General features: G+C 43.3%; 1 protein-coding gene across 1 annotated transcript; it reads right to left on the bottom strand.

Annotated features, from left to right (window-relative positions):
• Positions 1 to 4,939: 4,939 nt before the first annotated feature.
• On the bottom strand, positions 4,940 to 25,539 carry LOC132395238 (fucolectin-1-like). The gene is made up of 5 exons (XM_059971546.1): positions 25,514 to 25,539; positions 19,047 to 19,179; positions 15,301 to 15,568; positions 13,797 to 13,961; positions 4,940 to 5,267 (listed from the first exon to the last, which is right to left on the bottom strand). The coding sequence occupies exons 2-4, from the start codon at positions 19,111 to 19,113 to the stop codon at positions 13,802 to 13,804; spliced, it is 495 nt and encodes a 164-aa protein (XP_059827529.1). The 5' UTR covers positions 19,114 to 19,179; positions 25,514 to 25,539; the 3' UTR covers positions 4,940 to 5,267; positions 13,797 to 13,801.
• Between the last annotated feature and the right edge of the window lie 1,198 nt (positions 25,540 to 26,737).

The raw sequence follows: 26,737 nt of genomic DNA, 5'->3' as shown, positions 1-26,737 counted from the left end.
GGTTATTTTAACCCACAAGGTTGAGTTTACTCCGAAGGGGAGTTGCCCAGAGAGTAACTGGGAGGATCAGGGGAACTTGGAATTTGAAAGAGGGACTGGTATTGGAAGCCTAGAAGAGGCAGATGTCCCATTTGCTTGTGTTCAGGATGTGAAGTTACAGGGTACTGAACCTTGTGTGGAAGCTCAGAAAAAGTGTGAGGTATATGATTTAGTTGAAAAGGAATGCAGTTCTTTTGTGTCAGATGGACTTGGTTCAGTGAAGAAAGGGTTAACCTTGGCGCCGGTAGAAAGTGAAAATTCTCATTTACTTGTGTTAGAAGGTGTGTTAAAAGTTAATGATGAGATGAAAGCTGATGATGTGAATGTTATTGAAGGAAAAGGGAAAAGTATTGTTCCTAAACTTTTGAATAAAGAAAATTTAAAGTCAGGTTTGGTTCCAGAATTGTTAATAAAGGGGAAAGGACTGTTAACTAAACAATGGTTTGTTAACAAGGTGTCTGCGAATCAATTACAGTTTGTTTTGGAATTTAAGGATAAACAACTTGATGTTGTTCAAGGATGTGATTTGGAGAGACAGAATCCAAAGTGTTGTTTTGACCAAGAAGGATCACCTGCAGATGTTAAATGGGAAACTAACAGAATTAAAGATCCTGAAGATAAAATTAATGACTTGCTTAAAATTAATGAATTGTGTGGAAGTTCAGAAAATGGGCTTAGTTTGGAAAACATTGGTGATAAGGTAGCACCTGTGAAAGGAGTCTGTGAAGGCCTGTTCCAAGCTGGTGAGCAAGCTAACCACGTGAGGGTTAAGTGGAAAAGAGGCAAGGGTTGACCAAATGCCACTTTGAATAACAGGATGTGGTTTTGCGGGAATTTGATTTTTTTTTTGACAAAGTATGTGAAAGATAAAAACACCATGGAAGATTGACTGTTTGAATGTTAAGTTTAAAAGTAAAATAGGGATTAGTATTCACACAAACTTCTGTAATGTACTACATTATAATCACACATATATTGGTTCACATTTTATAATATACACCTAAGCTAAGATCACAACCCCTTGATATTTTTAGCTAACATGAAGAATAAAAATAGGCTGTTCTTAAGTTGGAGTCTGTTGTTACAGGAATTTGATATTAAAATACAACATGTAAAGGCTGAATGACAACGTAATTGCTGATTATTTATCCAGATGTTAATTTGAAAGTGTATCTATATTTTTTCTTGTAGTTAAGACCATTTCTGTATTTTGTTAAATTCTGTAATATGCTTTATTAGTTAATTTTCACCTTGGTGAAACTTCCTGGAAGGATGGGGGTGTTATGAGTGATGAACAGACCTGATGGACAATGGGGTGCAGAGTTAACCATTCCCCCCCCCCCCCACTCCTACGAACCACGGTATTGGGAAATGAACCTGGTCAGGTGTCAGATCTCTCAGTGGGAGAGCATTTTGGAGATAGTGATCACAATTCTATCTCATTTATCATAGCGTGGGAGAGGGATAGGGATAGACAAGTTAGCAATGGGTTTAATTGGAGTAAGGGGAAATATGAGGCTATCAGGCAGGAACTTGGAAGCATAAATTGGGAACAGATGTTCTCAGGGAAATGCATGGCAGGAATTCGGCAAATGTTCAGGAGATATTTGCGTGGAGTTCTGCATAAGTACGTTTCAATGAGTCAGCGAAAGGATGATAGGGTACAGGATCTATGGTGTACAAAGACTGTTGTAAATCTAGTCAAGAAGAAAAGAAGAGCTTATGTAAGGTTCAAAAAACTAGGTAATGATAGACATCTTTAAGATTTTAAGGCGAGCAGGAAGGAGCTTAAGAATGAAATTAGGAGAGCTAGAGGAGGGCTTGAGAAGGCCTTGGTGGACTGGATTAAGGAAGGCCCCAAATCATTCTACAGGTATGTGAAGAGCAAAAGTATAGGACATGACAGAATAGGACCTAATCTAGTGTGACAGTGGAAAAGGGTGTATGGAACCAGAAGAGATAATAGAGGTCCTTAATGAATACTTTGCTTCAGTATTCACTACGGTAAAGGATCTTGGCGATGCTATGGATAACTTAGAGTGGACTGAAATGCTTGAGCATATACATATTAAGAAAGAGGAAGTGCAGGAACTTTTGGAAAGCATCAAGTTGGATAAGTCATGGGGTCCAGATGAGGTATACCCCAGACAACTGTGGGAGGTGAGGGAGGAGATTGCTGAGACTCTAGCGATAATCTTTGCATTATCAATGGGGACGGGAGAGGTTCCAGAAGTGTGGAGGGTTGCGGATGTTGTTCCCTATTCAAGAAAAAGAGTAGAGATAGCCCAGGAAATTATGGACCAGCGAGCCTTACTTCAGTGGTTGGTAAGTTGATGGAAAAGATCATGAGAGGCAGGATTTATGAACATTTGGAGAGGCATAATATGATTAGGAATAGTCAACATGACTTTGCTAAAAGCAGGCATGCCTTACGAACCTAATCAAATTTTTTGAGTTTGTGTCTGAACACATTGATGAAGGTAGAGCAGCAGATGTAGTGTATATGAATTTCAGCAACGCTTTTGACAAGGTATCCCATGCAAGGCTTATTGGGGAAGTAAGGAGGCATAAGACCCAAGGGGACATTGCTTTGTGGATACAGAACTGTCTTGCCAACAGAAGGAAGTATGGTTGTAGATGGGTCATATTCTGCATGGAGGACGGTGATCAGTGGTGTGCCTCAGGGATCTGTTCTGGGACCCCTACTCTTCGTGATTGTTTATAAATGAGCTGGATGAGGAAGTGGAGGGATGGGTTAGTATATTTGCTGAAGACACTGAGGTTGGGAATGTTGTGGATAGTGTGGAGGGCTGTCAGAGGTTACACCAGGACATTGAAAGGATGCAAAACTGGACTGAGAAGTGGCAGATGGAGTTCAACTCAGATAATTGTGAGGTGGTTCATTTGGGTAAGTCAAATATGACGGCAGAATATAGTATTAATGGTAAGACTCTTGACAATGTGGGATAGAAGGTATGTTGGAGTCCGAGTCCATAGGACACTCAGCGCTGCTACGCAGGTTGACTCTGTAATTAAGAAAGCATACAGTGCATTGGTCTTCATCAATCGTGGGATTGAGTTTAGGAGCTGGGAGGTAATGTTGCAGCTATATAGGACCATCCTCAGACCCCACTTGGAGTACTGTGCTCAGTTCTGGTTGCCTCACTACAGGAAGAATGTGGAAATTATAGAAAGGGTGCAGAAGAAATTTACAAGGATGTTGCCTGGAATGGGGAGCATGCCTTATGAGAATAGGTTAAGTGTCAAGTCAAGTCAAGTTTGTTGTCATTTCGACCATAAACTGCTGGTACAGTACACAGTAAAAACGAAACAACGTTCCTCCAGGACCCTGGTGCTACATGAAACACATAACTACACTAGACAGCACAAGGCTACACTAGACTGCATAAAACATTTTAAAAAAACTGCACTGGACTACAGACCTGCACAGGACTACATAAAGTGCACAAAACAGTGCAGGGCAGTACAATAATTATATAAACAAGACAACAGGCACAGCAGAGGACAAATTACAATATAGTAATAAATGATGTCAATATCTGTCTGGACTGTGATGGCTTGGGTGAAGAAACTGTTGCACAGTCTGGTCGTGAGAGCCCAAATGCTTCGGTACCTTTTGCCAGACGGCAGGAGGGAGAAGAGTTTGTGTGAGGGGTGCTTGAGGTCCTTCACAATACTGTTAGCTTTGTGGGTGCAGCGTGTGGTGTAAATGTCTGTAATAGCAGGAAGAGAGACCCCGATGATCTTCTCAGCTGACCTCACTATCCTCTGCAGTGTCTTGCGATCCAAGACTCACCCTATTCTCTTTGGAGCGATGGAGGATGAAAGGTGACCTGATAGAGGTGTATAAGATGATGAGCAGTATTGGAAGTGTGGATAGTCAGAGGCTTTTCCCAGGGCTAAAATGGCTAGCACCAGAGGGCACAGTTTTAACGTGCTTGGATGTAGGTACAGAGGAGATATCAGGGCTAAGTTTATTACGCAGAGAGTGGTGAGTGCATGGAATGGGCGACCAGCAATGGTGGGGGAGGCAGATGTGATAGGATCTTTTAAGAGGCTCCTGGATACATAAATGGAGTTTAGAAAAATAGAGGGCTATGGGTATTGCTAGGTAATTTCTAAAGTAAGGACATGTTTGGCACCGCTTTGTGGGCCGGGGGCTGGGGGGGGGTCGCTGTATTGTGCTATTGTCTTTTTATGGTTCTATGCTTGTTCTATGTTTCTAACTCCTGAGTAATGTGTGTCACTTTAAGACATTGTTTTTAATGTACTTGTACAGTTTTCTGGCATAGCTGTCAATGACTTTGAAAAAATTAACCTTTGAAAATAAAGCAAATTTAATCCATCATGATGTTTAGCACAGATCCCCATCACTTGTTTGTTAACATTTAGTGCACAGATAGAGATTGACTTGAGAGAGAGGAGATTTGCAGAAACGGTTTTGCTGATTTATTCAGGGAGACGTGCCACAGCTTAGGGTTTACAGACAAGCTTAGAGAGAGAGATGTTCAGCGTACTCATCGGGTTTTGATCTGGTCACTGGAAAACATACCCTAGCCCACACGTAGACTCTGACAGGAGTGCCGCACCTATCTAAGAGTGATTCTTGCCGGTATGGAGGGGTGGCTTTAAAGTCCACTGGGGTACTGAGTGTAGAGCTGCGCAGCAGGCGATGGTTGGGCTGAAGATTTTCCCTCTGTTTGGCAGAGAGCCCCAGGCTCTGTAGTGTCCATTCTTGCTCTCCAACTATCCTTGATGCTATGCTTCCTCCCCTCCCAACCTTTTTTCTCCCCATCCACCAGCAGCCGCTGCCTTTCACTCCACGCTTGGCTGCAAAACCCTTGAAGACTGGTGATGCACCATCAATAACTCTGAGACATGAGTTAAAGCAGGCTTTTATTGACTGGAAGAAAGCACAAGCAGCAAGTGACCATCATACAACATCCTGGAGACTGAGGAAGGGTCTGTGGCCTTTATACCGGGGTCTGTGGGAGGAGCCACAGGAGCAGTCAGCGGTGGGGGGGGGGCGGGGGGCGTGTCCAGCAGGTATATGTAGTTCACCACAATTGGCTCTCTGTGAAACTTGCTGCTTGAAGCTGGGTTAGACTGGAATAGCTCTGGCTACGAAGCTGTATTTTTTTCTATCGGATCAGTCGTGGAAGGCGGAAGCACAAAGGAAGATCCGCGTTATTCTCCATGTGGGGGAACTGCAAAACAAGACATAGTGAGACTTAGATCTGTGAGCTCATTGATCAGACAAGTGCAGACTTATCGACTGCTTTGTCAAGCACCTTCTCGGTCTAAAATGGTCTTCTAGACTCTCAGTTTCAACTTCACTCGCCACTGCCACAAGAGCCAGGATCCGAACCTGCTCTGTCCCATCACGCATACCCATCTAATAGAACATAAAGCAGAGCATAGGACATTTCAGCACTATACATGCCCTTTCGCAATGATACGCCAAGCTTTTAACCTACTCTCTGAATAGTCTAACCGTTCCTTTCCACATAACCCTCCATTTTTCCATCATCCATGTTCCTATCTAAGAGTTTCTTAAATGCGCCTAAAGTATCCGCCTCTGCCACCAGCCTGGCAGAAAATTTCACACACCCACACACTCTGTTTAAAATAACCCTCCTCTTAAATCTCCATATACGTTCCTTCAACCACCTTAAAGTTATACCTGTTCATCTTAGCCATTTCCCCCCGGGAAACAGCCTCTAGCTATCTATACATTTCTGACTCTTGCACACCTCTTTTAAATTATCTCTCTTCCTCCTTCACTCCATTGAGAAAATTCTAGCTCCTTTAACCTGTCCTTGTAAAACATATTCTCTAATCCTGTCTGCATCCTTGTGAATCTCCTCTGTACCCCCTCTCTGGAGGAGTTACAAGCTTCAACAGCTGAGATGGGAGACACTGCGCATACAACAACTGTTTCCTGGGTTCTTCACCAGTCACAGCTTCAGGGGAAAATGGAAAAGAGAAAGCCACTGTTGAAAAAACGCACGTGACATCTCGACTAGAGTTTGCCAGTAAGCAAGTCAGAGACTCTAAAGTCAAATGGAAGAAGGTTCTATGGTCAGATGAAACCAAACTTGAGCTTTCCGGCCATGAGACCAAACGCTATGTTTGGTGTAAGTCAAACAGCAAAAACATACCTACCGTACCGTGAAGCGGTTACAATCATGCTGTGGGAATCCTTCACTGCAGCAGGCCCTAGAAGGCCTGTTAATGTAAAACCATAAGGCCATAGCATATAGGAGGAGAATAAGGTCATTCAACCCAAAAAATCATGATCAGCCCATCATGGCTGACCCGTAGCCCAATCACCCTCATGCACCTGCCTTCTCATTGTATCCTTTGATGCCCTGCCCAATCAGGAAACGATCAATTTCCGCCTTGAATATTCCCATGGATGTTGCTTCCACTGCAGATTGTGGTAGGCCATTCCACAGATTCACTACTCTGTGGCTAAAAAATACCCCCTTACCTGTCTTCCAAAAGGTCACCCCTCAAATCTGAGGCTGTGCCATTAGTTCTGGATAGCACCAACAGAGAAAACATTTCCACATCCACCATATTTAGTCCTTTCAACATTTGGTAGAGTTCAATGAGATATCACATTCCCCACCACCACACATTCTTTTAAATTCCAGTGAGTACAGGCCCAAAGCTGCCAAATGTTTCTCATTTGTAACACCTTTATTTTCAGAATCATCCTCTTGAATCTCCTGTAGACCGTCTCCAATGACAACACATCCTTTCTGACATATGAGGCCCAAACCTTTTAACAATACTCCAAGCGCAGGCTGACTAGAGTCTTATAAAGGCACCAGCAATATAAAATATAACCATATAACAATTAAAGCACAGAAACAGGCCACCTCAGCCCTTCTAGTCCATGCCGAATGCTTACTCTCACCTAGTCCCACCTACCTGCACTCAGACCATAACCGTCCATTCCTTTCCCGTCCATATACCTATCCAATTTTGCTTTAAATGACAATACCGAAACCGCCTCTACCACTTCTCTACTACATACTGGAAGCTCATTCCACACAGCTACCACTCTTTGAGTAAACAAATTCCCCCTTGTGTTACCCTTCAACTTTTGCCCCCTACCTCTCAACTCATGTCCTCTTGTTTGAATCTCCCTTACTCTCAATGGAACTCTACACCATTCAGACAATACTCTGCCCTCTTGTTCCTGCTTCCAAAGTGGATAACTTCACATTTATTCACATTGAATGACATCTGCCAAGTATCTGCCCACTCACTCAGCCTATCCAAGTCTCCCTGTATTCTCCTAACGTCCTCTTCACATGTCACACTGCCACCCAGTTTAGTATCATCAGCAAACTTGCTGATATAGTTTTCAATGCCCTCATCTAAATCATTGACATAAATCGTAAAGAGCTGTGGTCCCAATACAGAGCCCTGTGGTACCCGACTAGTCACCTCCAGCCAGTCCGAGAAACACCCATTCACTGCTACCCTTTGCTTTCTATCTGCCAACCAGTTTTCTATCCATGTTGAAACCCTGCCCCCAATGCCATGAGCTCTGTCTCCCTAGATGAGCCCTCTAATCTATTCTGCCAGAGCACCGCTGTAATATTTTCTCTGACAAGCAATGCAACACCTCCCCCTCTTCTCCCTCCAATTCTATCACACCTGAAGCAACAAAATCCAGGAATATTTAGTTACCAAGCACACCCCTCCTGCAACCATGTTTCACTAATAGCTACAACATCATACTTCCAGTTATCAATCCATGCTCTAAGCTCATCAACCTTTCTTACAATGCTCCTAGCTTTAAAATAAATGTATTAATGAAATTCTCCACCTCTTCCTCTCTGTTTATGTCTAACAGTACAAAGAATTTTACTGTCTTCTTTTTCTTCCTTCTCCCAAACATCTCTTCCTACACTCTAGTTCTCCTCCCCCCCCATATAACCACATAACAATCACAGCACAGAAACAGGCCATCTCGGCCCTCCTAGTCCGTGCTGAACTCTTAATCTCACCTAGTCCCACCTACCTGCACTCAGACCATAACCCTCCGTTCCTTTCCTGTCCATATACCTATCCAATTTTACCTTAAATGACACAACTGAACTGGCCTCTACTACTTCTACAGGAAGCTCGTTCCACACAGCTATCACTCTCTGAGTAAAGAAATACCCCCTCGTGTTTCCCTTAAACTTCTGCCCCCTAACTCTCAAATCATGCCCTCTCGTTTGAATCTTCCCTACTCTCTATGGAAACCGCCTATTCACGTCAACTCTATCTATCCCTCTCAAAATTTTAAATACCTCGATCAAATCCCCCCTCAACCTTCTACACTCCAATGAATAGATACCTAACTTGTTCAACCTTTCTCTGTAACTTAAGTGCTGAAACCCAGGTAACATCCTAGTAAATCGTCTCTGCACTCTCTAATTTATTGATATCTAGTTTAAATCCACTGGAGCCTCTCTAGCAAACCTACCTGCAAGAATATTTGTCCCCCTCCAGTTCAGATGTAAACCGTCCGGCCGGAACAGGTCCCACCTTCCCTGGAAAACTGCCCAATTACCTATAAATCTGAAGCCCTCCCTCCTGCGCCATGTCTTCAGCCACGTGTTGATCTGCACTATCTTACTATTTCTAAACCCAGCTGCATGTGGCACCGGTAGCAATCCTGAGATTGCTATCCTGGAGGTCCTGTCCTTTAACTTGGCACCGAGCTCCCTAAACTCACCTTTCAGGACTTTCTCACTCTTCCTACCCACGTCATTGGTCACTACATGGACCACGACATCCGGCTGCTCACCCTCCCTCTTGAGAATACTGAGAACTCGATCTGAAATGTTGAGGACCCTGGCACCAGGGAGGCAACAGACCATCCGAGATTCTCAATCTCTTCCACAGAACCTCCTATCTGTACCCCTAACTATCGAATCCCCTATCGCTACTGCTCTCCTCTTTTCCCTCCTTCCCTTCTGAGCTGAGGGTCCAGTCTCGGTGCCAGAGACACAACCACTGCAACTTGTCCCTGGCAGGTCATCCCCACCAACAGTATCCAAAATGGTATACTTATTGTTGATGGGAACGGCCACTGGGGTGCTCTGTCTGTTCCCCTTCCCTCTCCTGAGAGTCACCCAACTTCCTGTCTCCTGACTCCTCGGGGTGACTATCTCCCTGAAACTCCTGTCTATTTCTGACTGTGCCTCCCAAATGATCCAAAGTTCATCCAGCTCCAGCTCCCTAACACGGTTTGTCAGGAGCTGCAGCTGGATGCACCCTTTGCAGGTATAGTCATCAGGGACAACAGTGCTCGCCCTGACTTCCCACATACTGCAAATGGAACACTCGACTGCCCTAACTGCTGCCTCCATTACCTACCCCTAAACTAATTAGATTAATTAAAGGAGCTTACCCAGCCTTACCTCACCTGGAGTGAAGCTCGTCCTCAGCCTCTGCTCACTTTTTAAATTCTGCCTCTGATCTCAGAGGCCGACTTTCACACATCTGTGCAGTCTAGCCTCTGCCGTGATCAGTTAAAAGAAACAGCTTCTCTCCAAGCTTCTTTTACCTCTTCCCCCTCTGCCTCTTGCTGCGATTTAAACATCTCCTTGCTTTTATATTCTATTGCTCTTGAAAGAAATGCCAACATTACATTTGCCTTCTTTACCACAGACTCAACCTGAGAATTAACATTCCGGGAGTCTTACACGAGAACCCTTAAGTCCTTCTGCACCTCTGATGTTTGAACCTTCTCTGCATTAACATAGTAGTCTACATTATTGTTCCCTTTAGGAAAATAGATGATCATATATTTCCCAACACTGTATTCCATCCGCCATTTTGCCCATTCTTCCAATTTGTCTAAGTAATGCTGCAATCGCATTGCTATCTCAGCACTACCTACCCTCCACCTATCTTTGTATCATCCACAACCTTTGTGGAGCCTTTGTGGATTTTTTTCTTGTGAAGCAGCATCATGTGTGGCACGTGTTATACCTTCTGAACTTCCAAATAAGTGGCATTCAGTCCCTCTGCTTTGTCCACCCTGCTTGTTACTTCCTCTAAGGGATTTATCGGGCAAGATTACCTTTTGCAGAAACCATACTAATTTTGACTTATTTTATCATTAGTCTCCCAGTACCCCAAAACCTCATCCTTAATAATAGAATCCAATACCTTACCAACAACCGGATTTAGGCTAACTCGCCTATAATCTCCTTTCTGTTACCTTTTTCCCTTAAAGAGTGGAATGACATTTTCAATCTTACAGCCCTCCAGGACCATGCCAGAATCAAGTGATTCTTGAAAGATCATGACCAATGCCTTCATTATCTCTTCAGCAACCTCTCTCAGGACTCTGGGATGGTGTCCTTCTGGTCCAGGTGACTTATCTATCTTAAGACCTTGCAGTTTGCCTGGCACTTTTTCCTTTGTAATAGCAATGGCACTCTTGAAAATATTGCTCCCTGGGTGAGTCCTTTGGAGAATGCAGGCTTCTCCTTCACACATTCTACGAGTTAGGTATTGCCAGTACAATCTTCAATACAATGGTGTGCTGGGGCAATGGCATCAACATGAGTGATGCCAACAGGCTCATAAACTGATTAGAAAGGCTAGCTCTGTTAAAGCACTCAAATTGGACACACTGGAGGCTGTCATAGAAGAAAGGACCCTACAGGAAATCCTAACAATTCTGGTCAATATTCCTCACCCCCTGCAAGCCATTTTGGCTAGTCAGAGGAGCACTTTTAGTAATAGACTAAGAGAACTGCTCTGCTTCAAAGTGTGCTTTATGAGGGCATTCCTACCCTCAGCCATTAGGCTCTATAATGTGTCGACCTATAACCGGCAAAGTGTGATCCCCCTGCTGTTGTATTGTTTGAGATAACTTATTTTTATTCTTTCTTCTTTTCTTCTAATATTCATATCTGTGCACTTATAATGCTACTGTGACACAGTAATTTTCTTTGGTATCTAAGTATCTATCTATCTACCTACTTATCTGTCTGCAGTGAATGGTAGGGCACTGACAAATGTTGTGGAACAGAGGCACCTGGACTACAAGTGCACTGCTCGCTGTAAAGTACCGTGCTAGTAGACAAGATGATGAAGAAGGCGTTTAGCATGCTGGCCTTCATTGGTCAGGGATTCAGCAGGAGTAAGGGCAATATGTTGCAGTTACACAAGTCATTTGTTGAGGCCGCACCTGGAATATCGTCCACAGATTTAGTCGCTCAGTTATAGGAATTACGCTGTCAAGCTGCAGAGGGTGCAGAAGAGATTTACAGGAATGAGATCTAGACTAGAGGGCCTGTATTTCCTAGATAAGTTGGCCACTCTGGATCTTTACACCTTGGAGAAAAGGGGAATGAATGGTGACCTCACAGATGTTTATAGAATCATGGACGGTCTGGATAAGGACAACAGTCATAATCATTTCCCCAAGATTGGGGTATACAACACTAGAACTTAGATATTCAAGGTAATAGGAGGAGAGAGAGATTTAAATTAAACCTGACAGTTAACTTCTTTACACAGAGGGTGATGAATACCTGGAATGAGTTGCCAGGGGATGTTATCAAGGCAGGTATTGCAATAATTTGAGGCATTTAGATAGGTATATGGATGGGCAGAGATTGAAGGGTTATGGGACTAAATCGGGCAATTGCTACTAGCAGGGCGATGCTGTGGTTGGCAAGGATGAGTTGACCCGAAAGTTCTATTTCCTTGCTGTATTGCTGTATGATACTTTGAATCTAACTTCAATCAAATTGTGCCCTTTATTGATGTTTTGATTGTTTTGCTGCTTTCTGAATCCACAGATTTCCCACTCTTAGAAAAGTTAATTTAAGGCTCCATCAATGCCTTTTTATGCTTACACTCCTCAGTTTCACATATAAGATTTTGCCTAAAGTTTTACAGGAAATGTTGGCAGGCAGGGTTCTGTCAAATAAATGGTGCAAGTAGTAAGTTTATGTACAGTAAAGTAATAAAATAATTGACACAGGTACAGAGACAGACGTCAGAGATATAACCAGTATAATGTGTAAGAAGGATGAACATTTAAATGTATATTTCTCGTTTCTGCCCTAGGAAAAGGAAAAGGTAGCTGGTGAGTTTCAGACTGAGAATGGTGACATCCTGAAGAATATTAACATTAGTAAAGAGGAGCTGGCCGGATAAAGTGGGTAGGATCTAGGTGACAAGACATATACTAAGGAGAAACAAAATGTTGGAGAAAATGAGCAGTTCAGGCAGCAGCCATTGGCAGGAATAAATAGCTGACATTTCGGGCGGAGACCATTTATCAGAAGCCTCGACTCTTCATTCTTGTAACTGGATTAGTTACACATCAGTTAAACATCACATTATTCTTGCGACAGATTTGCAGCATCTGCAAATTTTCTCTTCTTAGTGATTTTTGTTTTGGCTTCTGCCCCCTTCCTTTCCAGTCCATATAGAGAGTTTCGGCCCCAGATGCCCACATTTCATTCCTCCTATAGATGTTTCCTGATCTGCTGAGTACGTGCAGTATTGTTTATGTGTGTTATTCCAGATTTCCACCATTTGCAGAATGCACATGTGTTTGTGTATATGCTAAGAAATTGCTCAAAACCAGGCAGACTATTGCTAGAGCCTTAAAGAGATTTGTGCAGCATGCTTAGCCAGTTGGGGTACAAGAAGCCCGCATGGTGGATTATTGGAAAAAAAGACTGCAAGGACAGCACAGGTCAGAGACCGTAACATCAATTGTAGAAAAGATTATGAGGAACAGGATTTAAAATCATTTAGAAAGACATGCTGACCAGCAACTACCAGCATGGATTTATTCGTTGGAAAATTATTTTCATAAAGTTGCTTGAAAGAGAACTGCTATGGACAAAGGGAGTAGATATTGTCTAAATGGATTTTAGCTAGGCTTCCAGTGATGGTCTGATTCAGAAGGTTAATTAGATGAGATCGATTCCGAAAGGACATTTGGGTATAAAATTAGCTTGATGGCATAAGACAGAGGGAGGTAGTGACGTGTTTTTGTTCAGATTGGAGGTTGTAATACTGCTTTGCGTTGGAAATCAGTATATACCCTTCCAAAGGATCATCATGTATATTAGCAATTTCAAAGAGGATATAGGTGGCATAAATAGTGATTTTGCAGATGAGGGAAATATTGAATGTAGAGTGGACCATGAATAAAGTTTATTAAGTATCAGGAAAGACGATAAGGAATTCATGGTCTCTTTTCCCTGTGCAGAAAGTTTAAAAGTACAAGGCACATGGTTTTGGTGCAACGAGACGATGACTTTAAAGAGACCTGAAGGATAAACCTTTCACACAATGATCGATGGGTATATGAATTGAGCTGTCAGAAGAAATGGTAGATAGATACATTTTCAAAGATTAAATTGTGTATTATAGTTGTCACACAAACATATTAGTTGCAATGAATACTGACGAAATCTTATCTCCCTAAAGCTGCTAGATATTGGCAGAGTGCAATTCGCTGTGATAATGCTATGTGAGGTTGCGTTTGATTGTTCAATACTGGTAGGTCTGCTGATCCAGTGCAGAAACTTGGGATTGGTCCTGAGGATATAGGACAAATGTCTTCCTGCGCTATCAATGCTACAAGATTCTACAGTGAACCTTCGGTAATCAGATCAGCGAGTCTGGGAGAGCAGAGAGAGCAGGAATCAGAAACTTGGACAGACATTCAAAATAATTCTCACCTGATTTAGTGAGGATCGTGTGCCCCATAGGCTTCCACTTCACAGAGTGACAGGGCTGTTGTCTTCCCGGGGATGATAATGGTCATGAAACGTCCATGTAGTCCTTGTGGTTTACAGAAAAAGTACCTAGTCTCGCCCGCAGGCACGGATACATCCTTTGCACAACTGTAGGAAGAGAGTCAGTTTGAGAATAGAATCAGAATGAGGTTTAATATCACTGGCATATAAGGGGTGCAAAAAGACATCCACAAACTCTAATTTGTTTGCTACATTGAGAACAAATGAAGCTTAAGGGTTTACTGCAAAATCTATATGAGAGCTTGTTATGTCCACAGTGGCTTTAAACTGCGTCTCAGACCCGGCATATCACAGGCTTACTGTAGTGGGCATCTTAAATATCACAAGAACTGGGCATTAAAGAGCCATGTAGTATAAATGTTGTTTACCATGATGTATGGCATTTAAAGGGCATACTTGCTATGCCAATTGCAATTACAGGGTCTGCAGATTACGAAGGTTGCAAACTTCAATGGGCTGGTATGGCAGAACATGTACTTATTACAGTTCGAATATTTCTGGGATTGAATATTAAAGGAGTTTACATGTATTGTGTGCTGTCTCGTTCCTGGAGTTTGCATATCCCGGGGTATACATAAGAACATTAGAAATCAGAGCAAGAGTAGGCCATCCGGCCCATCGAGCCTGCCCTGTCATTCAATAAGATCCACTGATCTGTCCATAAACTCAGTTCCTTCTACCTGTTTTTCCCCATAACCCTTAATTCCCTTAGTATGTAAAAACCTATCTAACTGTTCCTTAAATATATTTAGTGAAGAAGCCTCAACTGCTTCCCTGGGCAGAGAATTTCAGATTCACCATTCTCTGGGAAAAACAGTTTCTCCTCATCTCTGTCCTAAATCTTCTCCCCTGAATCTTCAGGCAATGTCCCCTAGCTCTAGTCTCACCTACCAATGGAAACAACTTTCCTACTTCTAGCTTATCTATCCCTTTCAAAATCTTGTATGTTTCTATAAGGTCCCCTCTCATTCTTCTGAATGCCAGAGAGTATAGTCCCAGGCGACTCAATCTCTCCTCATAGGTTAACCCCTTACTATCTGGAATCAACCTGGTGAACCTCCTCTGCACTGCCCCAAAGTCAGTATATCCTTCCTCAAGTACGGAAACCAGAACTGCAGACAGTACTCCAGGTGCAGCCTCACCAGTACCCTGTCCAGTTGCAGCATGACCACCCTGCTACAAAATGTTACATGTCCCAGTCTTGCGTACCACAGACTTCCCTTGTGCTGGACAGTTAAGAATAAGTGGGGAGGTGGGCACACACGTGTGTATGCATTTTCCTGAGGTTTCGCTTTTCTATGGGTTTTAAGAATATTGGGAGGTGGTGAAGGTTGCTTATTTTGGAATTCATTACTGAGGAGATACTTGGTAAGTGTATTGTTGTTGCATATCCCGGGGAATAGAATTGAGGAAATATGAGGATTACACGGCGTTGTCCTTGCCGGTGATTTCCATCGAGTCTCCAATGCGGATTTCTGCATCACTAACGCCAAGGCCCGCAGTGATTTTCACAACAAAGACCATGTAATGGTAGAAGAAATCGACGGCCCACCAGGGCGACGACTGCACAGTTGTTTTGCTGCACGACCCATGCTGGTAGTCGGTGTCATGGTTCCTGTCGATGGCATTGAGGGCATATCCTTTGAAATCCGATATGCTCGACTGCGTAGCGCGAATGGTATCACACAGATTGCCTGAAATCACATGGATCAGCTTGTATCAGACCTTGTCCTGTCCCCGCACGCTTTTCAATGAATAAAATCATGACAACGGGTTAGTCTGAAACAACACAGCTCCCAGAAGGCTTTACACAGTGAACATAGGACATCGAGGAATGCGGTAGAACAGAGACCTGGAAACACAGGTCCATAATTCATTGAAAGTGGCTGCAGAGGTCGATAAGGTTGGAAAGAAATTTTCTGTAACTTTGGCCTCAAAAAGCAAAGTATTAGGTACAGGAGATTGAATGTTATGGTGAATTTGCATAAGACGTTAGTGGAGCCTAATTCAGAGTGTTGTGTGCAGTTTTGTCACCTACCTACAGGAAGGATGAAAGAGTAGAGAAAGAAATTACATGGATGTTGCCGGCACTGGAGGAACTGAGTTATCAGCAAAAGTAGAATAAGTTAGTACTTCATTCCCTGGAACGTAGAAGATTGAAAGGAGACTTGTTAGATATATACAAAATTATAAGAGCTGCAGATCAGGTGACTGCAAGCAGGCTTTTTCCAAATGCGATTTGGTGCATCTACAACTAGAGGTCATGGGTTAGGGGTGAGATGTGAAAAGTTCAAGAGGACCATGAGGGGAAACTTCTTCACTCAGAGGGCCATGAGAATGTGGAACTAGTTGCCAGCGCAGGTAGTGCATTCAACCTTGATTTCAAAGTTTAAAAGATGTTTGCGTAGGTACATCAATGATAGGGTTATGTAGGGCTTATGTTCCGGGCATAGGCCGATGGGAGAAGGCAGCTAAAATAGTTAATCACGGACAAGATGCGCCGAAAGGCCTTTTTCCGTACTGTATTTTATATGACAGTATGACTGTAACATCTAGCCTTGATGGCCTTTTGGCCACACATTAACTGTCACAGTACTTTTGTGGACACATTCTCTGCCATGTGGTCTGTTGCCACTGTTAATGTTCTCTCTCAAGTAGAAATGGCAAATTTTTGGATCGATTATGGAAGTCTGGACATCTAGACGCAAACACAAAGAAGAGAAAATCTGCAGATGCAGGAAATGCAAGCAAAACACACAAATTGCTGGAGGAACTCAGCATCTATGGAAAAGAGTACAGTCGATGTTTCGGGCCCAGACCCTTCAGCAGGAATGGAGAGAAAACGGTGTGGAGTCAGAGTAAGAAGGGAGGGGTAGAGAAGGAAGAAAAACCATGTTATTGATGAAGCTGAGAGGGATGAAGTAAAGAACTGGGAATTTGATTGTTGATAGCGACATGGTGCTGAAGAAGGGGTGATCTAATAGGAGAGGACTGAAAACCATGGAAGAAAGAAAAAGAGGCAGGGAACACCAGAGGGAGGCAATGATCTGGTAATGAGATAATGTCAGATGGGGAAAAGGAGATGGGGAATAAGAAGGTCGAGGGGGGGATCATTACTGGGGTTTCAGCAATCGGTGTTTGTGCCATCACGTTCAAAGGTACTCAGACGGAATATAAGGTGCTGCTCCTCCAAAGAGGCCTCATCGCAACAGTAGTGGAAGCCATGGATGGACATGTCAGAATAGGAATTGGAAGTGGAATTAGAATAGGTGGCTACTAGGAGATCCCGCTTTACTGGCAGTTGGAGCTTTGGTAGTCGGCAAAGCAGTCTCCTAATCTATGTTGGTTCTCACCAATATACAAGCATAGCTCACATGTTTGAGTATTATGATGGAATAAAGCGAATTACAAGGGCATGAGAGAGGAACTTGCCCAGATGGAATGGAGGAGGATGCTGGCGGGGATAACATCAGAGCAGAGATGGCTGAGGTTTCTGGGAATAGATCACCAGGCGCAGGATGAATATGGCCCAGAGAAGAATAAGTTCTCAAACGGAATGGGTACACAACCGTGGCTGAAAAGGAAAGTTATGGAGTGCATAAAAGTGACGGAAATGCCATAAAAATGTAGAACAAGTGAGTGGGAAGTTGAATGATTGGGAAACTTTTAGAATCCAACAAAAAGAAACTAAAAAGCTATAAGAAGGAAGAGGATGAAATATGAGGGCAGTCTAACCAATAATACAAAGCAGGATATCAGAAGTTTGTTTCAGTTATATAAGGAATAAAGGGAGATGAAAGTTGATATTAGACCACTGGAAAACGATGCTGGTGAGATAGTAATGGGGGACAAAGAAATGACAGATGAATGTAATGGGTACTTTGCATCTGTCTTCACTGCAGAAGACATTAGCAATATGCCAGAGGACCGCAAGTGTAAGGGTGCAAGAGTAGGTGCCATTGATATTTCAAAGAAAAATCTGCTAGGCAAAATCAAAGCTCTTAAGGTGAGTCAGTCTCCCTGACCGGATAGACTACAACCCGGAGTCTTGAGAGTGGTTGCTGAAGACGTAACAGATGTATTAGTCACAATCTCTCATGAGTCACTTGATTCTTGCATGGTTTTGAAGACCAGCAGATTGCAAATGTCAAACAAATCTTTCAGAAGGGAGGAAGACAAAAGAAAGGAAATTATAAGCCAGTTAGCCTACCCTCAGTGGTTGGGAAAATGTTAAAGTGTATTATTCAGGATGAGGTTTCGAGGTACTCGGAGACTAATGATAAAATAAGTCAAAGTCAACATGGCCTCTCTGATGGGAAAAGTTGCCTGACGAATCTACTCAAGTTCTTTGAGGAGGTAACAAGCAGGGTGGAAAAGGAGAGGAAGTGAGTGCCATTTACTTAGATTTTCAGAAGGCGTTTGATCAGGTGCCAAGCATGAGGTTGCTTAACAAGATAAAATCCGATAGTGTTACAGGAAAGATGTTGGCATGGATAGCGGAATGACTGACAAGCAGAACACACCAAAAGGGGATAAAAGGGTTGGCTGTCAGTGACTAGTGAATTTCCTCAAGGGTCGGTATTGGGACTGCTATTTTTCACATTGTTTTTCAATGGCTTAGATAATGAAATTCATGGCTTTGTGGCAAATACTGCAGGTGATGCGATGTTAGGTGGAACAGTTGGTAGTGCTGAGGATGCAATGCGATTGCAGTAGGACTTAGACAAATTGCAAAACGTGGGCAAATCGTGTCAGATAGAACGCAGTGTTGGGAAATATACGATAATATATTTTGCTAAAAGGACTAATAATGTGAATAGGGACAAGGTTCAAACATCAGAGGTGTAGAGCAACTTGGGAGTTCTCGTGCAAGACTCCCAGAATGTTAATTCACAATTTTAGTCTGTGGTAAAGAAGGAGATAGCAGAAGTGCCGGAGAATTATGTGCTGGATGTGGAGGATGAGTGGTTAGACTGATCTTAAAGCAGGTTAAACGATCAGCACAACATTGTGAGCTGAAGAGTCTGTACTGCCCTATGATGTTCCATGGTTCTATGCTCTAGGTATAATCTTCTGACTTCCACAAGTTTGTCCTTTTAACTGGGAATAAACTGCACCATTTCCCTCTCCACCTTTGGAACTTGTGGAAGAGGAGAAACAATGAAGCCTTACCTTTTGAATGATGAGCTCGAGCCACAGCGAAGACACAGACAAACACCAGCAGGTAACGGGCATCCATCCTGTGATGCACAGAGGGAGTTCCTTTAGTCTAGGTGTCACTTCCAATTCCCAGGTAAATTGATGCCTAGAGTAATATTTGCAGTGGAGTGTCACTGTTATGGAACAACTTCTTTCCCTGTTGATGGTCCCCTCAATTTGAAACATGTCAGACTAGTTGGGAGAAGGTTACGAAGGTGGCTATTCAACACATCTTTACATCAGTTCGATTTATTATGCTCCACATCTGCCACTTCATCTCACCCTTATTCTGTTTGTTCCCCTTTTGTGCTGATTAATACGTGGCTGAGAGGATGGTGCAGGACGGAGGGCTTCAGGTTTTTAGATAATTGGGCTTTGTTCCAGGGAAGGTGGGATCTGTTCTGATGGGACAGTTTACACCCGAACTGGAGCAGTACTAACATTCTTGCAGGAAAGTTTGCTAGTGCCTCTCAGTGGGAGGGGGGGTTAAACCAAATTTGCAGGGGGCAGGGATCCAGAATGTGAGAGAGGATAGCGAAATGAAGACTAAAGGACAGGTGGGGACTACACGGTTCCAGAATATTAAGTGTGTAGTAGAGAAAGGTGAGGCGGAACAAGTGATAAGGAGGACACATGTACAGAGGGATGGTCTGACGGAACATGGAGTTAAATGTGCAGAAAGAATAAGTAAATTTAGGAAGGACAACAAAATTCAAGGGGCATATAGCCCGATTGGAGTTCGGGGAGCTGGGTTAAGCACAATAGGCAGTGATTTAAACAGAGAGAGGAGCAATGGCCTAAAAATTCTATAACTGAATGCACGAAGTGTTTGAAATAAGGCAGATGAGCTTGAAGCTCAGGTGCGAATGGGTAACTATGATGTTGTTGGGATAACTGACACATGGCTGCAGGGAGATCAGACCTGGGAAATGAATGTATAAGGGTATACATGCTGTCGTAGGGACAGAAATGTGGGCAGAGGGGGTGGGGTGGCCCTGTTGGTGAGGAATGAGATTCAGTCCTTTGCAAGGGGGGACATAGGGTCAGGAGAAGTAGAGTCTGTATGGATAGAACTGAGGAACAGTAAGGACAAAAAGATCCTAATGGGTGTTGTCTACAGGCCACCAAACGGTAGCATGGATATTGGGTGCAAGTTGAATAGGGAGTTAACATTGGCATGTGGCAAAGGTAATGTCACAGTAATTATGGGGGATTTCAACATGCAGGTGAACTGGGAGAATCAGGTTGGTGCTGGACCCCAGGATAGGGAGTTTGTAGAGTGCCTACTGGATGCATTCTTGGAACAGCTTGTACGAGAGCCGACCAGGGACAAGGCTATTCTGGATTTAGTGTTATGTAATGAACAGGATTTGATAAGCGATATTGAAGTAAATGAGCCATTAGGACATAGTGACCATAATAAGATAAGTTTTTATCTGCAATTTGAGAAGAATAAGGGCAGATCGGAGGTGTCGGTGTTGCAGTTGAACAGGGGAGACAATGGAGCCATGAGGGAGGAGCTGGCCAAAATTAACTGGACGGATATCCTAGCAGAAAAGACAGTGGAACAGCAATTGCAGGTATTCTTGGGAATAATGCACAAGGTGCAAAATCAGTTCATCCCCTGGAGAAGGAAGGATTCAAAGGGGGGAAAGGGATCACAGTGGTTGACAAAGGAAGTCAGAGATTGCATAGCATTAAAAAAAAGGAATTATGACAGAGCTAAGGTGAGTGGGAGGAGAGATGATTGGGAAATTTTTAAGGAACAACAGAACTTAACTAAAAAGGCAATACGGGGAGAAAAAATGAGGTACAAACGCAAGCTAGCCAGGAATATAAAGGAGGATAGCAAAAGCTTTTTTAGGTATGTGAAGAGAAAGAAGATAGTTAAGAACAATGTTGGGCCCTTGAAGAATGAATTGGGTGAAATTATTATGGGAAACAGAGAAATGGCAGAAGAATTTAATATGTACTTTAGATCTGTCTTCACTAGGGAAGACACAAGCAATCTCCCAGATGTATGGATGGGCCAAGGAAATAAGGAGGAAATGAAACAGATTGACATTAGGAAGGAAACGGTGATGAGAAGACTGATGGGACTGAAGGCTGACAAATCCCCAGGTCCAGATGGTCTGCATCCTAGGGTACTAAAGGAGGTGGCTCTGGAAATTGTGGATGCATTGGTAATCATTTTCGAAAGTTCCTTAGATTCAGGATCAGTTCCTGAGGATTGGAGAATGGCTAATGTTATCCCACTGTTTAAGAAAGGAAGGAGGGAGAAAACAGAACTATTGTCCTGTCAGCCTAACATCAGTAGTGGGGAAGATGCTAGTGTCCATTATTAAAGATGAAATAGTGGCATATCTAGATAGCAGTGATAGGATTGGGCCGAGCCAGCATGGATTTACCAAGGGCAAATCATGCTTGACTAATCTATTGGAGTTTTTCGAGGATGTAACCAGGAGACAGGGTGAGATCCAGTGGATCCAATGGATGTAGTGTACCTCGATTTTCAGAAGGCATTTGATAAGGTCCCACATAGGAGATTGGTGGGTAAAATCAGAGCTCATGGCATTGGGGGGGGAAGATATTGACATGGATAGAAAACTGGTTGGCAGATAGAAAGCAAAGGGTAGTGGTGAATGGGTGTTTCTCAGAATGGCAGGTGGTGACTAATGGGGTGCCACAGGGCTCAGTTTTGGGACCACAGCTGTTTACGATTTACATCAACGATTTAGATGAAGGCATTGAGAATAACGTCAGCAAGTTTGCTGATGATACTAAGCTGGGTGCCAGTGTGACATGTGATGAGGATGTTAGGAGAATACAGGGTGACTTGGATAGGCTGAGGGAGTGGGCAGATACTTGGCAGATGACGTTTAATGTGAATAAGTGTGAGGTTATCCACTGGGAGTAAGAACAGGAAGGCAGATTATTATCTGAATGGTGTAGAGTTAGGTAAGGGAGAAATACAAAGAGATCTAGGAGTCCTTGTTCATCAGTCACTGAAGGTGAATGAGCAAGTGCAGCAGGCAGTGAAGAAGGCTAAAGGAATGTTGGCCTTTATTACAAAAGGAATTGAGTACAAGAGCAAGGAAATCCTTTTGCATTTGTACAGGGCCCTGGTGAGACCACACCTGGAGTATTGTGTACAGTTTTGATCTCCAGGGTTAAGGAAGGACATCCTGGCTGTAGAGGAAGTGCAGCGTAGATTCACAAGGTTAATTCCTGGGATGTCAGGACTGTCTTACGCAGAGAGGTTAGAGAGACTGGGCTTGTACACGCTGGAATTAAGGAGATTGAGAGGGGATCTGATTGCAACATATAAGATTATTAAGGGATTGGACAAGATAGAGGCAGGAATGCCAGAAGCTGGGAGAGTCCAGTACCAGAGGGCATGGTTTGAGAATAAGGGGTAGGTCATTTAGGCCAGAGTTAAGGAAAAACTTTTTCTCCCAGAGAGTTGTGGGGGTTAGGAATGCACTGCCTCAGAAAGCAGTGGAGGCCAATTCTCTGGATGCTTTCAAGAAGGAGCTAGATGGGTATCTTATGGATAGGGGAATCAAGGGATATGGGGACAAGGCAGGAACCGGATATTGATAGTAGATGATCAGCCATGATCTCAGAATGGCGGTGCAGGCTCGAAGGGCCGAATGGTCTACTTCTGCACCTATTGTCTATTGTCTGTTGTCTATTGTCATTCCGTGTGAATCTGGATTTTGGAATGCTGATAAAAGGTCCTCACCCATGAAAGTTGTCGAACTTGAACTACATCTAGACCCATGGATCCATCCATCATGGAAGCAGGCTTTTCTGCCATCGAGTCTATGTCAACCAACATGCACACTACTACAGTCACATTATTCTACTTTTTTTCCATATTTCATAAATAACCTCTCCCACCCTCCCCCAAATCAATAGTCCTGCATGCACATCATTGGGAGATGGAAGCAAACTGGGGCGCAGTAAGGCTGGCGTGAAAGCACCAAGCCAAGTAACCGCCCAGAGGTGTCAGGATTGGAAACGACGTTGTGAAGCTGTGATCTGCTGTCCCTCTGTACTGCCCAGAGATGACATATTTAAATTTGTATGTGAAAGTACAAACGGCGGAATGTACGAGAATTTACTCTGTGGGCAATGGAAAAACAGGAAGCCAACAGTATATCTTGTCTAACCCTTGTGTGTTTAACATCACATATCCATTAGTGTTAGAATTCTGTTTACACATGTTGTGATGATCCACGTTTTCCTCTAAATCACTTCACATTATAGGGTCTCAGACATTAACACAGAACCGGTTCCTGTGGACAACTTGTCTATAACTGTCAACATGCCATCCTGAATCAAAATTGATACATGCCCACCTCGCCCATGTATCAAGCGATACACAACAAAAAAAAAAGGAAAAGAGATCATACAGTTGAACTAGTGGCCCGTTTATCGTAGGTAGGTAATTAGTGCAATCAAACATGCACAGGCAATGTGTAGTTTAAGTTGATATTATGGAGATTCCGTGGACCGAGGGGTCCATCTCTTCAGCTGCACTGCTTTATGTCTTTATGTTCTATGCCATATAAGGCTTGTTATACTTCTGTCCGATACATAAAACAACCTTCGGCCACCACATTCTGACTCCTACCACTCAATTCATTTATATCCAGTTTGTTATATCATTCTTAATGCCATATTAATCTCATCTCCAGGAATGATGGATCACGTGATACTCACTGAATTCATGCTGCTGGGCTGCCTATCGCTAATGAGTCCTTGCCTTTCCACATGCAAGTAGTTCCTGCCCCTCTGAACCATTTCAAGCAATCTCCCCCACAACAGACGCCTCTATCATTGCAATATGCTCTCTACAGTGAATTTCCCTTAATGGAACTCTCCCTCCACTCTCACCTCCACCTGTATATCATTTGTAAAAACTACAGCACAGAAGGTTGAGCTGACTGATGAATCCCACCGTCAACCAGTCTTGTATACAGTTGCTTTGAGTTAATCTGCCTAATCAGTGAGGAATCCATCATTAAATGCAATTTAGCCTATCGGACCTTCCTTGCAACTCTCCTGTCTCCGTCTGCCCTACCTACTTGACTTGCTTGCTTTCACTTCCATATTTGCTTCATCTGCCACAGTTTTGCTTCGCCTCAGGGCCATCTGCCAGACGAGATCCAAGTCTCGCGAATAGCTCCAGTGAATCTTCACGGAGGATATTGGTACCCCAGATGTACCACATCCCTCTTATACAAGTTGTCTCTGAATCAGCAGATATCCCTAGATCCAACCAAGGACGTAAACACCTCCTTCTGTACAAGTTCTTTAGTCACGCATCCTTCTGCCCTATCGTTCTATTTAGAATTTCACTAAATTATGGAATCAGTACTGATCCAGAGGTCCTTGAGATCTAATTTTCTTACCTGTTGAGGAACGGTCGAGCCTTCCAAGTATCTATCGAAATTCTCCATCAGGACTAAATCAACCTCTTTCCACCTACAAGTGCTGCTTGAGTGGTTTAGAATCGTGTTTCTGCTTTTTAACTTCTTGCTTAACACCCTATATCCATTATCAGGGATCTCATTGATTTATCTGTATCATTGGAGCCAAAGTGCTCAGCGATCTCGCTTTGTTCACACTGCACCTGAGCATATTCTGCAATAGCTCGGAGACAACTGGACAGCATTACCCTGGCAGCCATAGGTGATACACCATCCTGCAGTTTCTTTAATGGCCTCCAATTCTTTACACTGTCCCAGCACACACTCTATTATTGGAGTCAAATTGGATGAACTGGAAGCTGTTGTTGAACAAAGGACTCTATGGAAAATCCTGGTTATTCTGGATAATGTTACTTACCCTCCGCATCCCACCTTTGCTGAACGGAGGGGAACTTTTCGGAATAGACTAAGACAACTGCGCTGCTCCAAAGAGTGCTTTGCGAGGGATCATTCTTACCCTCAGCCATTAGGCTCAAAGGTCAACCTATTGCCGAGGAAGTGATGGCCCCTACTGTCAGACTGTTTGAGGTAATTTTATGCTTTCTACCTCTCTTCTAATATTTATATCTGTGCACTTGTGATACTACTGTGACAGAGTAATTTCTTCTGGGATCAATAAAGTATCTATCTATCTACGAGAAGGGATAGCAGGAGTTAAGCTTCTTCTGCACCGTCCGGTAGCACACTCACTATGTAGGAACAGGGTCCGTCAGGCACGGACTGTATTTCCTTCCATTCTCCCAGGACAGGACAGTCTGATCTTGCCTCAATAGCTCAAAGTTTACCCCTTATTCTAAGCACTGCAAAGTGCGACATTACTCAGCAGTCTCTGCTTTTTCTCATGACTATAATCTACGGAAGGACAGAGATGCTAGGAACCAGTCATTGGAAATCACTTCCTGAATCCCACTGTACATTCAGAGCATAAGAAAAGTTGCTCACCTTCTGCAGGGTCTCCACGGGAGCTGAGGAGCCCTTCTTCCATTCCGGTTTATATCAGGACAGCCCATGGATAGCGCTCAGTCGAATTGGTCACATGCCATGCAGTGCTGTCTTTCTATTGGCAGAAAGAGGATTGCATTTGAGCAACTGAAACATTGAGCAAGGTGCGAATGTTAGGATAAGGGATGTGCCAACCGTTACTTGCTCACTGTGAGGAAAGAGGGAACGGTCCACTGAAAAGGGGAAGAGTGAAGAGTTTGGAGACTGAGGAGTTAGTGCAGAGAACCAATAGGAAAATCAGACATAAACAGACTAAACATGTAAGTTGCCCTTTAGAACCAACACAAGGGCTACCAAGTCCTTTTCTGTCACAGTTTTTTTTGAATAGTTTCTCAATTGAGAAGATAGTCAACCTTTTCATTTCTTCTACGAAAGTGCACAACCATACACCTCCTGACACTGTATTCCATATGCCATTTCTTTGCCTGTTCTTGTAATTTGTTCAAATCCTTCTGTAGCCTCTCTACTTCCTCAAAATATCTGTCCCTCCACCTATCTTCATATAATACTAATGCCTCCACAACCTCAGCCACTCCTTTCACAATCTTGAGATGTACACTATCTGGTCCAGGTGACGTACCTTCAGATCTATCCATTTCCCAGAACTTTCTCTCTAGCATTGGTAACTTCACACACTTCATGACACCGGTACCTGGAACTTCCACCACGTCCTCTACAGTACTTACTCAGTTTTGTTGTTCCCTATTACTACCTCTCCAGCCTCGTTTTCCACCGGTCCAATATCTACTCTCGGCTCTTTTTAACACTTATGTACCTGAAGAAACTTTTGGTATGCTCTTTAATATTGCTGGTGAGCTTATAGTCATATTCCATCTCTACCTGCTTACAGACCTATTTAGCTGCCTTCTGTTGGTTTATTTCCAATCGTCTAACTTCCCATCTAGTTATATGGCCCTCTTTGGCCTTTATGTTGGCTTTGACTTCTCTTGTTATCCATGGTTGTGACACCTGGCCTTTATAATACGTCTTCCTCTTTGGGATGAATATATCCTCTGCCTTCCGAAATACTTCCAGAAATTCTGCCCATTGCTTCTCTACTATCATCCCTGCCAGTATTATTTTCCAATCAATTGTATCCAGCTCCTCTCCCATGTCTCTGTAATTACTGTAATACTGATACATTTAACTTTAGCTTCTCCTCTC

This window comes from Hypanus sabinus, chromosome 6 (assembly GCF_030144855.1).
Source record: "Hypanus sabinus isolate sHypSab1 chromosome 6, sHypSab1.hap1, whole genome shotgun sequence".
Taxonomy (NCBI): Eukaryota; Metazoa; Chordata; class Chondrichthyes; order Myliobatiformes; family Dasyatidae; genus Hypanus; species Hypanus sabinus.
This window is presented reverse-complemented; position numbering and strand designations above follow the sequence as displayed.